At 39.1% G+C, this 18,435-nt stretch overlaps 1 protein-coding gene across 1 annotated transcript in view; it reads right to left on the bottom strand.

Moving 5' to 3' along the window:
- LOC122561453 (mucin-5AC-like) overlaps positions 1-18,435 on the bottom strand; it is a 185,467-nt gene that overhangs the window by 43,769 nt on the left and 123,263 nt on the right. The window contains 10 exon segments of the mRNA XM_087999568.1: positions 1,275-1,520; positions 1,523-1,633; positions 2,582-2,641; positions 6,345-6,398; positions 7,593-7,652; positions 12,735-12,782; positions 14,243-14,296; positions 16,083-16,328; positions 16,331-16,441; positions 17,390-17,449. Coding sequence (XP_087855694.1) covers positions 1,275-1,520; positions 1,523-1,633; positions 2,582-2,641; positions 6,345-6,398; positions 7,593-7,652; positions 12,735-12,782; positions 14,243-14,296; positions 16,083-16,328; positions 16,331-16,441; positions 17,390-17,449 — 1,050 coding nt within the window.

Below are 18,435 nucleotides of genomic sequence, written 5' to 3'. Positions count from 1 at the left end.
GAACTAGTCATGAAACTGCATCGATGAACAAAGTTCAGCAGTGGCAATAATAACTCCTGATAGGATTCTATTTATATTGACATTCATGGACACTTCATGTATTTACATTGTAGTTTGAAAATTTCATATTATATTTGTCATTGTGTTTATACGGCAATTTTACAACTTTGTACATTTGTACAACTAGTCCAAAAAAAGATATGTAAAACTATCTAAATAAAACTCCAAATGATCATCGATTGTGCAAACTGCACATAAAGTCATCTTGTAACGGCTGCAGGAAAACACAATGGCCCCCATTTTTCAATGACTAATCAATTTTGAAATGCAGATAGGAGTTGATGGGAATTCCCATCATGCCAAACTCTGGAGAAACTTCCTAGGAATTTTCAATGCCACCTGAAACCCTACAAAATTATTTGCTTAAATCCAGATGAGAAGACATAAAGGAAAAATGGAGCTGTAGGAGATGGACAACTCATCCTCTCGCCTAGCCAGTTAATTTCAACAATTCAGAACACAGGACCACGGGAAAAAGCAAATGGCAAATCACACAGAAGGTGGTGCGTGTATGGAATGAGTTGCCAGAGGAAGTGGTGGAGGCTGGTACAATTGCAACATTTAAAAGGCAGTTGGATGGGTATATGAATAGGAAGGGTTTGGTGGGATATGGGCCAGATGCTGGCAGGTGGGACTAGATTGGGTTGGGATATCTGGTCGGCATGGACGGGTTGGACCGAAAAGTCTGTTTCCGTGCTGTACATCTCTATGACTCTATAACTCAAAGATAGAATGTGCTAATACAGCGGATACAAATCAACAATTAAATAACTGTAGTTTCAAGTTCAGCATCAAACATCAAGGAACCTCTAAAACTTGTTAACCCTTTGACCTTTATTCTATAGTCTATTCTAGAGTCGATATCAGTAATTCTCCACTACAGATGTATCACCTGGGTTTGTGCATGTGTTTGATGTCACTAATTCATTATTTCTTTTTCAGAGGTAGTAGGCTCTAAGATTTGATGTTTTTGCAGACAAAACAACGTTGTTATATAGTACCTTTATTTTCCAACAAATTATGTTTTAAATGAAACATGTTTGTTGCATTGTAAAAGAAAATATAATACTTGTTGCAATATACTGCAAGAAGCTTCAAAAGACAGGAGCTGATTCCCTTCCTCACTTGCTCCTGAAACCCAAAATAGGATCTATGAGTTCTCATTGGTTTTGCAGTGAAAATATTTTTCCTTGGTGCATAACTATCATTTTTACCTGGAATGATTGTTGTAGAAGTGGTTTCTGGAAGACTTGTTGTTGTCCATTCTGTTACTGTGTGTGGTTCACAGCAAACCCGAATTTGATAATCGTAGCAAAACTTTCTTCCTCCCAAACCACTTTCATTGAATGTACAGACAAGTCCTGTGTCTATATCACAGGTCACATTGTCTATTGATTGACTCACTAGCCACTTGGGGTAATCAACAAATTGGCACTGAATTTTATTAATTGTATCAGACAAGGAAGGAACAGTTCATCACGTATTGAATCCAATAATTCAAAGTCCTCTGGGTTGATGTCAGAAGGTGTATTGTCATTAATCCAAGGGGACCATTCACCATTACATTCCTCCTCTGCAAAATAAGGAGACTGGACTTTCTAAATCTGTTTGTAATCAACTTAGTTCTCAAGAAATCTGAAAAGGGCAAATGACAGTGAAATTTCACCATGATTGAACATTAACTAAAAAAAAAGCACAATATTTCACTGTCAGACTGATCTAGTGTCAGATTATTTTGTCATCGTAGGATTCCACTCATAATATCAAACATCAAGGCAGTGATTGTCAACTGCCAAAGGAGTGAACATGGTGAAATAAAGATCGAAGAAGGAATCCAGAGATTGACTTGAATAATTAGTGAGCTTGAGGAACTCCTCAATGTGTGATAAATATATTTAATCACTGAAAATATGTTATTTAATGAGAATAGATTTTATAATGCATCCTTTCCTTCTGGAGTTAAGTATGCTTTTATCAAATATCGGGGATATGGATGAGGACGTTATTGTTCATTACAAAGTGATCCATTAATTCACATCTATTTCTAATACATATCTCTTTTCCATAAAATACTGGACAAAGATATACAAAGAAAGACAAAGATATGGGACACCAAATCATGTATTAAAATATATGATCATCAATTCATCACTGCTGTGTCAGAAAACTCTCTGTTACAGCACTGTCTGTACCTACACCACATGAACTGCAGCCATCCAGGAAGATAGTTCAGCAGCACCTTCCTGAGGGCAGTTTGGGATGGACAATAAATGCTGGTCTACCCAGTGACACCCACAACCAGTTAATGAGAAACAAAAAGAAATACAACGTCTAAAGCAATCTCCAAATATTCCATCTAAATGAGTGGAAGTGCAAACATGTTTAGCATGAAATGTAAAATATATGCATGTAAAAATAAAATCCATATCTTATTGTCATCTCAATAACAGATCACAGAGTTGGAAAGTAAAACTCTGATTGAGACAAACATAGTCCTCAGTATAAAACCATTGTCCCTTACCAGGTATGTAGCTGGTGGTAGATGTCCTTGTAGTCGGCCTCTCTGATGGTGTTGTTGTTTCTATGGATCAGAGAAAACATTCCAACTTGTTACACATCCCCCTGAGGCTCAACAGAATCAAATCTAAAAACTTTCTTTCCTGGTTCATGTAGTCAAGTTAAGCAATTGCAAAATTAAAATTATTCTCTATCTCATTCTGTCAATAAAATTACTTTAGTCAAGAGACACCACACTATTTTTGAATTCATAATTCAGTATAACATTTCTATGATAGAAGTGCTACTGGAAATGCCATGTCGATTTATTGGACTTTCTGTAAAGATAAAGTAAAATACTCTGGATGGTGGAAAACCTCAGGCCTGCCAACATTAGTGGAGAGAAAAACAGAATTTATGTTTCAAGTTTGATGTGAGTGTTGTTCAGATCCGTCGTTGGCAATAGCCTGGGGAACAGTCGCACATGAGGGAGACACAAACCAAAATGATAAAGAAGGGTTCTGAAGGCAGTCAAGCAACAACTTCAGCAATTATACAGTGGGAGTACCTTGTGTGTACTCCTGTACAGAACCAGAGCTCAAGAGTGAGCTGCAGGTCCTCGTGTTCAACATATTCAGATACTTGGCAATGCTGCTGTTCTTGCTCATGAGTTAATTAAAGTGATTAGATTACTGGCCATGCCAATATAATCATCAATCATTTTCATGATATTGGTGGATGGCAGGTCGCGTGTAATGCAGATGTCCTGTGTGTTACTCTGGAATTGGCAGGTCCATAACAGTTCTTCTATAGTTTGACAATTCTATGCAGACTTGAAATTCTTTATCATGCCATTGTTACATCAAGGCAACAGAATGTGCAATAATGTGAGCCCAAGAGCAACCTTCTGTTTTTCTCAGTCTCATTCCACTTGTTGGGAGGAATTCAATGTCCTCCCCTGTGATGGGTTTGGTGATGGTGGGAGGCAATGTTTTATGCTGGTCTATGGTGGATGATGTCCCAATGCTTTCTTGCTTCCACACCAAGAAGTGGCAAAGATTCCTGCCCAATTGTCAATTGAGATCCCTCAAGGCAATTAACGTCCACCACCCGGCACTCATGCCCCCTCAGGGGTGGTCTCTCAGTGATGGATGAGGAACTTATAGGGATGAAAACCTGGAAAGTAAACTCTCGGATTGGCCAACAGCTTTTACTACGCACCTTGTTCTTCCCAATTCTGGGCGGGGCCTGTTACTGCCCCCACTGAGTGCTGTTTTAGCTCTCCATCAGCCGGGCCATTGCTGCAAAGGGGCAACGGGGGATATCAGGAGAGATCTCCAGCGTTACCATAAATTATAGCCAACATTTGAAAGATCAAGGCAGTGATCTTCAGCTGCCAACATGAGGGGATGAGGGAATTGAGGGAAATTAAATTCCATGCCGACAATGACTGCCAGATAACATTTCTAAAGATCCATGAAATGAGAAAACCTAACAAGCCCTGCCTCGAGACTCTGATCAGTGAGTATTAGTTCAATACAATGTTCCACTGATGTGTCTGATGGAGTTCAATGGTTCGGCTTCATGAACATCTCTCAGCCCTTAGTATTTTCAATCTATAATCTCTGTGTTACCAAAGTGTGCCAAGTATGTTTGATAACTAATATTATATAAACTACGAAAGCAAAGACCTGTATCTGAAGAAGAGGCACTGAATTTAAAACATTGACTCGCACTCTCTCTCTCTCTCTCTCCCCACAACTGCTACCAGATCTGTTTTTATTTCGAACGCCACAGTAGTGATTGGAATGTGGTTAGCCAGGTGGAATTCATAGAATCTCAGTTCCCTGATTGGACCAGATTAACAGCCCTATGAGAGAGCACTGGCTGACAGATATAGACAGGAGTGACAGAGCTTCTGTTCATTCAGAGCTGGCTCTGACGGAGCTGGATCAGTGGCAAGGACTCTGCATGTGTAAATAAAGGCTGACGAAATGTAACGGGATACTGGCCCAGGTGGAGTTATTTCATTCAATACCAGCAGCATTTTGCTTTTGTCATAAAATGTTTTCTTGCTGGAAGATAAGAGTTAAGGGAGAGTGAGGAGTTGAAGAAAATAGGCATCAGTCAGATGCTTTACTGGAGAAATAAAAGTGGCTACAAGTTAATAAATCCCCACAACCTGATGTTCCACATCCCAGAGTGTAGAAGGAGGTGTGACAGGGACATTCAATGCATTCAAGACTCATAGGCTTTTGAATGATTCCTGCAGATCTGGCAGGAGCAAATGTCACCCCATTATTTAAGAAGCAAGAGAGAGACAAATAGAGACATACAGACCTGTCAACCTTACATCAGTAGTAGGAAAAAATTTTAGAATGTATTCTAAAGGTGGGCAGATATAGAAACCTAGAGATAGATAATGATCCGATTGGGCATTCTAAAGGCGGGCGTAGATAGGGAGCTGATTGATATTGATCTGATTGGGCATTCTCAGCATGGATTTGTGAATTGAGAATAGTATTTGACAAACTTGACAGTGGCTTTGAGCATGTTCTGAACAAAGTTGATAAAGGAGAGCTGATGGACTTAGCCATCAAAACATTCGCATTAGCTATCAAAAGGTTTCCCTAAGTGAGGCTGGTTATAGCTGTTCAAGCACATGGAGTCAAATAATCTACTGCCATTGATTAATAATTAGCTAACAGAGAGAAAGCAGAGAGTAGGAATATATGGATCACCCTCACGTTGGCGGGCTCTGAGTAATGGGTTACTGCAAGGGTCAGTAACTGGACCCCAGCTGTTCACAATATGCAACAATGATAAGCAGGTGGGAACCAAATATAATATTGGCGAATTAGCAGGTACTGCAAAGCTAAGTGAGAATGTGTGCTGTGGCAAAGATATAATGAGCTTTCAAGAGGATTTGGACAGGCTTATTGAATAGGCAAGAACATGGCAAATGGAATATAATGTTGAAACGTGAAATTATCTAATTTGTGACGAGAAACAAACGTGCAGTGTATTACTTTCAAGGAGAGTGGTTGGAAAGTGCAGATCCTGATAGAAATGCAGTGTCCTTATCTATACATCACGGAAGACTAACATGCAGGGACAGCCTGCTGTTATGGAATGTCAGTGTTAATCACAAGAGGATTTGGACACAACTGAACTGAAATCTTGCTTCAGTTGTGTAGCAGCCTGGTTCGACTGCATCTGGAGCAGTGTCTGCAGTTTTGATCTCCTCAGAAAAGATATTGTTGCCTAAGAGAGAGTGGAACAAAGGTTCAGGTCAGTGAGGAATAAATACAAAGAGTTTTACAGTCGGGCCGGCATGATAGAGTGAGACTGACTGTCCTCATGACCTTCTCTCATCTCTTGATATTGTGATAGATCACCAGTTTTGGTAATATGTGACAATTATTTATGACAACCAAGTAGATGTTATTTTATAATACTATTATGATATGCTTTTCTCGAATGGTGATGCACAGATGGAGTTCCATCATGAGGAACATTGTGTGACAGCAACTCGTAAATCAATTATCACCAACTTCTGACTCACATTTCACTTCCAACAAAAACCTATGTCAGGAGCACTACTTCAAGATAAATATTACCTGAAAAGGTACAGCATAATGACCAAAGCTACAAGCAATATTTCAGTATATCATTAGAAAAGAGTATGTGTGGGTACAAATCTACTCAATGACAGGCCACAGAGAGTTACTAAATAATCTACGTGTCGAGACAGTTCAAGGACAGAGTGGCAAACCACTGTTACTTACCAGGTATGGAGATGGTGGTTGATTCAGTTGTAGTCCGTATTGGGAAAGTAGTTTCTATTGAGAATATGAAAACATTTCAATCAGCTACAATGTACACTGAGGCTCTTGGAGTCAGGATAACATTAACTTTCATGCAGCATGTATCGTTGTTAGTCTGCTCAGTAAAAGTAGTCGAAGAAGAGAGCATGTAGTTATTAATGCTCCATAAACTGGTGCAAATGATGTCCTAAATGTAACACTTGCTCTCATTGTCATATAAGTGTAACCATATTAATAATGGAGTTCCTGCAAATATTAGTTGTAAATTAACGGTAGGATTTCTGAATGAGGTACTCATTCAGGTTGACCTCAACTTTTCCAGATAAGCAATGGATCTGAAAATACCACTGCACCAATCCCATCCATTCTACAGGAACCATACCTGAAAAGCCATCCAATGCTGATTGGATATTTACTGGGACCCTCACCCAGGACAAGGAAACCTTCAGGTCAATTAGGAGTTCAGTAGAGTGACAAAATTTGGAGGGATTAGGGATGGCAAAAATTTGAATAAACTAGTCATGAAACTGCATTAGTGAACAAAATAATTTCAGCAGTAGAAATGCAAAGTGCACATCTGCTCATATAAATTCATTTATACCCACGTTCATGCGCACTCCATGTACTTACATTGAAGTTTAAAAATGTGCTCTCATCTCCTTATTCTATTTATGTGGCAGTTTTACAAGTTTGTACGTCTACATAACTAGTCCAAAACTGAGAGATGGTAAATAGTATCAAAGAAAATAATGTAAATCTATACATGATGTAAATGATTACTGATTGTGTAAACTGTACATAAAGTCATCTTGTAACTGTTGCAGAAAAATGCTTTCCTTTATCAAACTCCTGGAATTCACTGCCTGTTACAGTCCTGTGTCTGTACCTACAACTCATGGAGCTGTTCAGAAATATAGCTTAGCAACACCTTCCTGAGGGCAGTTTGGGATGGGCAATAAATGCTGATGTTGCCAGCAATACCCACAACCAGTTAATGAGAAACAAAAAGAAATACAACGTCTAAAGCATTGTCCAAATATTCCATCCAAATGCGTGGAGATACAAAGACGTTTAGAATGAAAAATAAAATATTTGCCTGTAAAAATAAAGGCATGCCTTGTTGTCATCTTAATAAATGTTCACAGACTTAGAAAGTTAAACTCTTATCGAGAACAGCTTGGTCCTCACTATATAACCATTGTCCCTTACCAGGTATGTAGCTGGTGGTAGATGTCCTTGTAGTCGGTCTCTCTGATGGTGTTGTTGTTTCTATGGATCAGAGAAAACATTTCAACCTGTTACACTGCACCCTGAGGCTCAACAGAATCAAATCTAAAACCTTTCTTTCCTGTTGCATGTAGCCACATTAAATGATTGCAAAAGTGAAATAATTCTCTTTGATCTCAGTCTGCTCAACAAAATTATTTTTGTCAAGAGAGACCACACTATTTAATGACTTATAATTCATTATCATTTCTATGATAAAAGTTACAGAGTTTATGTTTCAAGTCTGATGTGGCTGTTGTTCAGATCTGTAGTTGGCAATAGCCTGTGGCTCATTCTCACGTGAGGGAGATGCAAACCGAACTGATAAAGAGTGCTTCTGAAGACAGTTGAGCAACAATCTCAGCACTTATACAATGGGAGCACCTTGTTTGTACTCCTGTACAGAACCAGAGACAGAGAGTGAGCTGCACATCCTTGTATTCAACATATCCCGATACTTGGCAATGCTGCTGTTCCTGTTCATGAGTTGACGAAAGCGATTAGATTACTGGCCATGTCAATATAAACAGCAATCATTTTCATGATATTGGTTCACAGATTGCTTTTAATGCAGGTTTCATGTGTGCAAGACTGGAAGAGGCAAGTGCAAAACAGCTTTTCTATAGTTTGCCGATTCTGTGCAGACTTGAGATTCTTTATCATGTTCTTTTTATATCAAGACAACACAACATGGATTAACACGAGTCCAAGAAGAACCTGTTGTTTCTCAGTCTCGTTCCACTCACTGGGAGGAATTTAATGTGCTCCCCTGTGGTGGGTTCGATGTTGGGGGGCAATATTTTATATTGGACTATGGTGAGTGACGCCCCACTGCCTTCTTGCCTCCACCACAATTAATTCACATCACAAAGGCTCCCGCCCGGTTGTCAATGGAGCTCCCTGAGGGTAATTAACATCCACTAACAGACTGTCATGCCCCCACCAGTGGTGGTCTGTCAGTGATAGGGATAACAGTTAGGATCTCCAGCATAACCATAAATTATAGCCAACATTTGAAAGATCAAGGCAGTGATCTTCAGCTGCCAACATGAGGGGATGGGGGAATTGAGGGAAATTAAATTCCATGCCCACAATGACTGCCAGATAACATTTCCTAAAGATCCATGAAATGAGAAAACCTAACAAGCCCTGCCTCTAGACTCTGATCAGTGAATATTATACAATGTCCCACTGATGTGTCTGATGGTGTGCAATGGTTCAACTTCATGAACATCTCTCAGTCCTTAGCATTTTCAATCAATAATCTCTGTGTTACCAAAGTGTGCCAAGTATGTTTGATAACTAACATTATATAGCCTACGAAAGCAAAGAACTGTTTCTGAAGAAGAGGCACTGAATTTCAAACATTGACTCGCTCTCTCTCTCTCTCTCGCCCCACAACTGCTACCAGATCTGTTTTTATTTTCGATCGCCACGGTAGTGATTGGAATGAGGTTAGCCAGGTGGAATTCATAGAATCTCAGTTCCCTGATTGGACCAGATTAACAGCCCTATGAGAGAGCCCTGGCTGACAGATATAAACAGGAGTGACAGAACTTCTGTTCATTCAGAGCTGGCTCTGACGGAGCTGGATCAGTGGCAAGGACTCTCCATGTGTAAATAAAGGCTGACTAAATGTAACGGGATACTGGCCCAGGTGGAGTTATTTCATTCAATACCAGCAGCATTTTGCTTATGTCATAAAATGTTTTCTTGCTGGAAGATAAGAGTTGAGGGAGAGTGAGGAGTTGAAGGAAATAACCCTAAATAATCTTTGATTTCCTTGCCTAACATTAGAAATATTCAATATTCAATGACCCCACTTCTTTCTGAGGTAGAAAATTCCACTGTCACACAACCCTCAAAGGAAAGACATTCTCTTCATCTCTGTAGGCGTGGACGGCATGTTGGCTCAGTGATAAGCACTGCTATCGCATGGTGGCAGGGACCCAGGTTCAATTTCACCTTTGGGTTACCGTGTGAAGTTTGCATGCGCTTCCCAGGCCTATATCGGTTTCCTCTGGGTGCCCGATTCCCCTCTCAGTTCAAAGATGTGCAGGTTAGGTGAATTGGCCATGCTAAATAGTCAGTAGTATCCAGGGAAGATTAGGTCGTTTAGCCATGGGGAAATTCAGGGATAGGGTAAGTCTGGATGGGATGCTTTTCAGAGGTTAGTGCAGACCCGATGGACCAAATGGCCTCTTTCTGCACTGTAAGGATTCTGTCCTAAAGGATGAGCCATAATTATAAAGCAGTGCCCTTTAGTTCTGATATGGGGAAACATCTTTTCCATGTCCACATTATGAAGATTATTCAGGGTCTTATAGAGTTCAATCAAATCATCTCTTATCTTTCTAAATTCTAGTGGAAACAAGCCTAGCATGTCCAACCTATCCACAAGATTGTTCCCACTCAATTAACTGATCTAAATCCATCTACAAAATCCTCAGAAAAATGAGACAAAATCGAGATGGTGGAAATCAGAAATAAAAACAGACGTTACTGGAAAAACTCAGCAGGTTTGGCAACATCTGTGGACAAAAGTTCTGAGGGAGGGTCAATGAACCCAAAGCATTAACTGATTTCTCTCCACAGATGCTGTCTAACCTGCTGAGTTTTTCCAGCAATTCTGTTTTGTTTTTACAAATTACAACTTTATTACAACCAATTTTTTTTTACAAATTACAACCAGATGTCCCAGTCTCATCTAGTCCTGTTTGCCAGAACATGGCACATATCCCTCTAAACCCTTCCTAATCATGTACCCACCCAGATGCCTTTATAAATGCTGTAATTGTACCAGCCTCCACCACTTCCTCTGGCAGCTCATTCCATACACGCATTACCCTCTGTGTGAAAAAGCTGCTCCTTCGGTCCCTTTTATTTCTTACTCCTCTCACCCTAAACCTATGCCCTCTAGTTTTGGACTCCTCCACACCAGGGAAAAGACCTTGTGTATTTATCATATCCATGCCCCATATGATTATATAAACCTCAATAAGGTCATCCCTCAGCATCCGACGCTCCAGAGAAAACAGCACAAGCTTATTCATCCTCTCCTTATACCTTAAATCCTCCAACCCTGGCAACAGCCTTGAACCATTTCAAGCTTCACAACATCCTTCCCTCAGTCCATTTGACAATCTGATCAAGGTCAGTTGTCCACTACTGCTGGGACATGGCTTTTCAACTCCTAATAGTTTGGGTTTCTTTCCCCTGGACCATCAGAGGCTGAGGGGCGACCAAATAGATGTTTATATAATCATGAGGGGCATGGATAGGGTGAATAGCCAAAGTCTTTTTCCCAGGGTAGGGGAGTCCAAAATTAGGGGGCATAGGTTTAAGGTGAGACAGGAAAGATTTAAAAGGACCTGAGGGGTAAAGTTTTCACGCAGAGGGTGGTGCATGTATGGAATAAGCTGCCGGAGGAAGTGGTGGAAGCTGATACAATTACAACATTTAAAAGGCATCTGGATGGGTACGTGAATAGGAAGGGCTTAGAGGGATATGGGCCAAGTGCTGGCAAACGGGACTAGATGAGACTGGGACGTCTGGTTGGCATGGATGAGTTTTTTGAATGGTGGTTTTCCGTGCTGTATGACTATCCTTTTCCTTAGTGGAACATGTGACAAATAAACTTGATATCTAAAGACGTAACAATATATTATAATAAACCTTTTTTTTATTGACTTCCAACAGCATTGATGCACTCAGATCATGAAAGTCAGCTGGAGGATTTTACCTCAACCAGTGCCAAATTACTAACTTATATCTTAGTTTGCTATGTGCTGTGTTTGGAACACAATTTTGTAACAATTGCCCAAAAATCACAATATAATGAAAAAGTGAGACAAATATTTGCAAAGCAAATTCGCGGAAAGCTCTTTGTTAGGAAAATGGCGGTATTTTGTTACCAACACAGCAAAAGAATGTATGTTAACAGAGGAAGAATCCATTTGTGGAGACAGATTTGGTGTAATTTTTGAAATTACTGTCATTTACCAGGTACATAGATGCTGGTAGGTGTAGTTGAGGTTGTTTTCCGGATTTGTGGTGTTGTTTGTATGAAGTAAAAATAAATTTCAACGAGCTCTGCTACACACTAAGGCTTGTCTGTACCAGGTTTACCCTTCTGTTGCAGGGAGCCAAGCAGAAAGATTGTAAAAATCTAGACACCTCTGCATCAGTCTCCTCAATACATTATTCCATCAGTGAAATAATACAATTGTTTAATGATCTTTACATTCAGCTCTTTGAGTCCATAAAACCTAAGTTTTTATCTCTGCTATTGCTTCATGACTAATCCAACATCAGGTTGGATTACAATGATAGTATTCCACTACCATTTCAACGATTGGGCGGGTAATTTTCAGCTGTCAGTTATGGCAGGGGTGGAGTAAGGATATTCCAAGGAGGAATCCACTGTCCGGAAGTCAATAAAATCAACAGATAGCAGATGGAGAAATAAAAACTTAGTGCCTGTACAGTGCTCAGAAAAGTGGCAATACCTGGACAGAAATTTGTAGTTTATACTAGAGTGACACAGATTGGCTACATCTCTTTCTCTCATTCCCTGATATTATTTTACTTCCTCAGCGTTGGCATTGAGGGAAAATATATTGATAATTGACAAATGTATTATTTACAAAGGCTATATGCTGTAATGTTGCCTTCTTACATGGAAATATACACGCCAGCCTCAACGATCAAGAACACAGGGTTGGAAAGATCACATCGGTTTTCCTGCTCCTCGGATGCTGCCTGACCTGCTGTGCTTTTCCAGCACCACTGCAATCTAGACTCTGGAAAGATCACAACCTATTCAAATTGCTCACTAATTGATGCGAAATTCCTGGTATGCTCGCCCTTTCCACTAACTCTTTATCTCATGAATACAATTCTCTAAAAGCTACCCTGAGTTACAACATAACAACCAGTGATACAGACATTTTCAGAGCAATTAGAAAGGAAATGTTGCCTTTACTTGCCTCCACTGCAACGTAAGCAAGTTTGAAATCATTGACCTTCAGAACAAGACTTGGTGCAAGGTATAAAAGGTTTGTCACTTGCCAGGGATGTACTTACTGAAAGGTGTAGTTGTAGTCAATGTGCTTGTTGCTGATGTTGTTGTTTCTGTAGAGCAGGAAAAACGTGTCAATCTGCTGACCAGTACCCTGAGGCTCCTTCATTCTGATTAAAACCTAACAAGATTCTGCTGCATGTTCTCAAGATTTGTAAAATTACAACCTATTCTAACTTAATCTAATATATCAGCAGAGAGAGAATAAATCAGCGAACTGGCCCATGCGTTCAGAAAATCAGTAGGTAAATATAAGCTTGTTTGAAACTGCCATGTATATCTGATTGCAATGATTTTGGAACTGCAGCTAACATCGGTTTTAATTCGCTTGATATCAGGTTAGATCCATATTAAGTGGAGTTCTCCAGAAAAACAGGAAGTAAGAATAATTGTACAGCAATCTTTTGCAATAACATTGGTTTCCATCTTCAATGGTGTAAAGACAACGTCCCTGCCTCTGGACAAGAATTCCCCGGTTCATGTTCCACTGCTCCAGAGGTGAACTGGTTGACTAGAATATTATTGACACTTCACAGTCCCCTCCAAATCTGAGTTGATGTCACTATTCAGTGTCATTTATCATTCACAGGAAGCTGAACCATCACACTGAAACATATGCAACGCTGCTGTTGCTGTCCATCACGAATTGTGGTAACAATGCTAACTCTCTCAACCTATGAATTAGTTCTTTTCTTGAGACAGATGATCATGCAGAAGACCCCTAGACTGGGAGAGTTGACGATGGCATAGCTATTCTTAATTTAATACATTTTCAGATAGATCGCAGATAATTTATCACATTCTAGTTGCATAGTTTCACCACAATGGTGCATAGAATATCAACCCAGCACCAAATTTGACTGTGTGACTGATTTACCTTTTACACGTCATCCTAAAAATCATAGGGGATAATGTTCTATTGCCTTCCAGTGGAGATGACATGGTGAAGGAAAGTCAAAATCTACAAATGAACCTATACAATTCTCTAGTAGGCATCAAAACAAAAATTGATAAGTTAGAAGTTTAATGTAGTTGTAGCACAGGATGAAATAATCTAAGGAAACTTTTTGTATAAGCGTTAAGAACTGTGCAATCCTTTTTTGACTTTTCTGACTCGTGAATGTACCAACTGAATATATTTTAACAATTTTTAATCATTTGTAAATACTGAGGATTTCGATCTACACAAGCTGCACATAGTTTGTACAGATTTATAAGTATTGCCCACTATATGCTTCTTTGTATTAATTTGATATTGCTTTGGTTAAAGTTATAATTTGTAATGCAAATCCAGTTGCAATAAAAGATCAATGTCAGGAGCACAATTTCACAACAAGTTTTGCCCTATAATTTTCAGCATAATGACCAAACTTCAAGCACTTTTCCAGTAACCAAACAAGAGTATTTGGAATTACAAATGAAAGGCAGGGGTTGTTACCTACTCAATGACAGACCATATGGAGTTACTTGTGGAGAGAACTCTAGGGCAGAGCATCAATCCACTGTTACTTACCAGGTATGTATTTGGTGGTTGATGCAGTTGTAGTCTGTATGGGTCGAGTAGTTTCTGTAGAGAATGGGAAAACATTTTAATCAGCTACAATTTACACTGGTGTTGTTAGAGTTAGGATGAAACTTGATCATTAACTTTCATGCAGCAGCATGTAGCTTCGCACAGAGGTTGGTATTTAGGCACTTCTGAATCTGCTCAATAAATGTAGTTTAAGTAAAGAGTATGAAGTTTTTAATGGTCCTTATACTTGTAGAAATGATATCCAATATATAGCAGTTGAGGAAATTGTTGTATAGATTTAATCCCATTGATAATGGAGTTCCTGCAAACATTAGGTTTTAATAAACAGTCAAACAATGAGATACTCCGCCACATTACCAACGGACCAGAAAATACTAGAGAGGCAATCCTGGCAATTACATAGGTCTCGTGTCTCCTAAATCCATCCAGTGCTGTTTGAGCATTTGCTGGGACCCCTCGTCCAGAATAGGGAAGCCTTCAGGCCAGCAAGATGTTCAGTAGACTGGCAAAATTTGGAAGGATAAGTGATGGCAAAACATTGAGTGAACTAGTCATGAAACTGCATCGATGAACAAAGTTCAGCAGTGGCAATAATAACTCCTGATAGGATTCTATTTATATTGACATTCATGGACACTTCATGTATTTACATTGTAGTTTGAAAATTTCATATTATATTTGTCATTGTGTTTATACGGCAATTTTACAACTTTGTACATTTGTACAACTAGTCCAAAAAAAGATATGTAAAACTATCTAAATAAAACTCCAAATGATCATCGATTGTGCAAACTGCACATAAAGTCATCTTGTAACGGCTGCAGGAAAACACAATGGCCCCCATTTTTCAATGACTAATCAATTTTGAAATGCAGATAGGAGTTGATGGGAATTCCCATCATGCCAAACTCTGGAGAAACTTCCTAGGAATTTTCAATGCCACCTGAAACCCTACAAAATTATTTGCTTAAATCCAGATGAGAAGACATAAAGGAAAAATGGAGCTGTAGGAGATGGACAACTCATCCTCTCGCCTAGCCAGTTAATTTCAACAATTCAGAACACAGGACCACGGGAAAAAGCAAATGGCAAATCACACAGAAGGGTGGTGCGTGTATGGAATGAGTTGCCAGAGGAAGTGGTGGAGGCTGGTACAATTGCAACATTTAAAAGGCATTTGGATGGGTATATGAATAGGAAGGGTTTGGTGGGATATGGGCCAGATGCTGGCAGGTGGGACTAGATTGGGTTGGGATATCTGGTCGGCATGGACGGGTTGGACCGAAAAGTCTGTTTCCGTGCTGTACATCTCTATGACTCTATAACTCAAAGATAGAATGTGCTAATACAGCGGATACAAATCAACAATTAAATAACTGTAGTTTCAAGTTCAGCATCAAACATCAAGGAACCTCTAAAACTTGTTAACCCTTTAACCTTTATTCTATAGTCTATTCTAGAGTCGATATCAGTAATTCTCCACTACAGATGTATCACCTGGGTTTGTGCATGTGTTTGATGTCACTAATTCATTATTTCTTTTTCAGAGGTAGTAGGCTCTAAGATTTGATGTTTTTGCAGACAAAACAACGTTGTTATATAGTACCTTTATTTTCCAACAAATTATGTTTTAAATGAAACATGTTTGTTGCATTGTAAAAGAAAATATAATACTTGTTGCAATATACTGCAAGAAGCTTCAAAAGACAGGAGCTGATTCCCTTCCTCACTTGCTCCTGAAACCCAAAATAGGATCTATGAGTTCTCATTGGTTTTGCAGTGAAAATATTTTTCCTTGGTGCATAACTATCATTTTTACCTGGAATGATTGTTGTAGAAGTGGTTTCTGGAAGACTTGTTGTTGTCCATTCTGTTACTGTGTGTGGTTCACAGCAAACCCGAATTTGATAATCGTAGCAAAACTTTCTTCCTCCCAAACCACTTTCATTGAATGTACAGACAAGTCCTGTGTCTATATCACAGGTCACATTGTCTATTGATTGACTCACTAGCCACTTGGGGTAATCAACAAATTGGCACTGAATTTTATTAATTGTATCAGACAAGGAAGGAACAGTTCATCACGTATTGAATCCAATAATTCAAAGTCCTCTGGGTTGATGTCAGAAGGTGTATTGTCATTAATCCAAGGGGACCATTCACCATTACATTCCTCCTCTGCAAAATAAGGAGACTGGACTTTCTAAATCTGTTTGTAATCAACTTAGTTCTCAAGAAATCTGAAAAGGTCAAATGACAGTGAAATTTCACCATGATTGAACATTAACTAAAAAAAAAGCACAATATTTCACTGTCAGACTGATCTAGTGTCAGATTATTTTGTCATCGTAGGATTCCACTCATAATATCAAACATCAAGGCAGTGATTGTCAACTGCCAAAGGAGTGAACATGGTGAAATAAAGATCGAAGAAGGAATCCAGAGATTGACTTGAATAATTAGTGAGCTTGAGGAACTCCTCAATGTGTGATAAATATATTTAATCACTGAAAATATGTTATTTAATGAGAATAGATTTTATAATGCATCCTTTCCTACTGGAGTTAAGTATGCTTTTATCAAATATCGGGGATATGGATGAGGACGTTATTGTTCATTACAAAGTGATCCATTAATTCACATCTATTTCTAATACATATCTCTTTTCCATAAAATACTGGACAAAGATATACAAAGAAAGACAAAGATATGGGACACCAAATCATGTATTAAAATATATGATCATCAATTCATCACTGCTGTGTCAGAAAACTCTCTGTTACAGCACTGTCTGTACCTACACCACATGAACTGCAGCCATCCAGGAAGATAGTTCAGCAGCACCTTCCTGAGGGCAGTTTGGGATGGACAATAAATGCTGGTCTACCCAGTGACACCCACAACCAGTTAATGAGAAACAAAAAGAAATACAACGTCTAAAGCAATCTCCAAATATTCCATCTAAATGAGTGGAAGTGCAAACATGTTTAGCATGAAATGTAAAATATATGCATGTAAAAATAAAATCCATATCTTATTGTCATCTCAATAACAGATCACAGAGTTGGAAAGTAAAACTCTGATTGAGACAAACATAGTCCTCAGTATAAAACCATTGTCCCTTACCAGGTATGTAGCTGGTGGTAGATGTCCTTGTAGTCGGCCTCTCTGATGGTGTTGTTGTTTCTATGGATCAGAGAAAACATTCCAACTTGTTACACATCCCCCTGAGGCTCAACAGAATCAAATCTAAAAACTTTCTTTCCTGGTTCATGTAGTCAAGTTAAGCAATTGCAAAATTAAAATTATTCTCTATCTCATTCTGTCAATAAAATTACTTTAGTCAAGAGACACCACACTATTTTTGAATTCATAATTCAGTATAACATTTCTATGATAGAAGTGCTACTGGAAATGCCATGTCGATTTATTGGACTTTCTGTAAAGATAAAGTAAAATACTCTGGATGGTGGAAAACCTCAGGCCTGCCAACATTAGTGGAGAGAAAAACAGAATTTATGTTTCAAGTTTGATGTGAGTGTTGTTCAGATCCGTCGTTGGCAATAGCCTGGGGAACAGTCGCACATGAGGGAGACACAAACCAAAATGATAAAGAAGGGTTCTGAAGGCAGTCAAGCAACAACATCAGCAATTATACAGTGGGAGTACCTTGTGTGTACTCCTGTACAGAACCAGAGATCAAGAGTGAGCTGCAGGTCCTCGTGTTCAACATATTCAGATACTTGGCAATGCTGCTGTTCTTGCTCATGAGTTAATTAAAGTGATTAGATTACTGGCCATCCAATATAATCATCAATCATTTTCATGATATTGGTGGATGGCAGGTCGCGTGTAATGCAGATGTCCTGTGTGTTACTCTGGAATAGGCAGGTCCATAACAGTTCTTCTATAGTTTGACAATTCTATGCAGACTTGAAATTCTTTATCATGCCATTGTTACATTAAGGCAACAGAATGTGCAATAATGTGAGCCCAAGAGCAACCTTCTGTTATTCTCAGTCTCATTCCACTTGTTGGGAGGAATTCAATGTCCTCCCCTGTGATGGGTTCGGTGATGGTGGGAGGCAATGTTTTATGCTGGTCTATGGTGGATGATGTCCCAATGCTTTCTTGCTTCCACACCAAGAAGTGGCAAAGATTCCTGCCCAATT

Source organism: Chiloscyllium plagiosum, unplaced genomic scaffold, assembly GCF_037043375.1.
Source record: "Chiloscyllium plagiosum isolate Xiang-an unplaced genomic scaffold, Cpla_swu_hap1 HiC_scaffold_23, whole genome shotgun sequence".
Lineage (NCBI taxonomy): Eukaryota > Metazoa > Chordata > Chondrichthyes > Orectolobiformes > Hemiscylliidae > Chiloscyllium > Chiloscyllium plagiosum.
The sequence above is the reverse complement of the archived record's forward strand: the minus strand, read 5'-3'. Positions and strand labels throughout refer to the sequence as shown.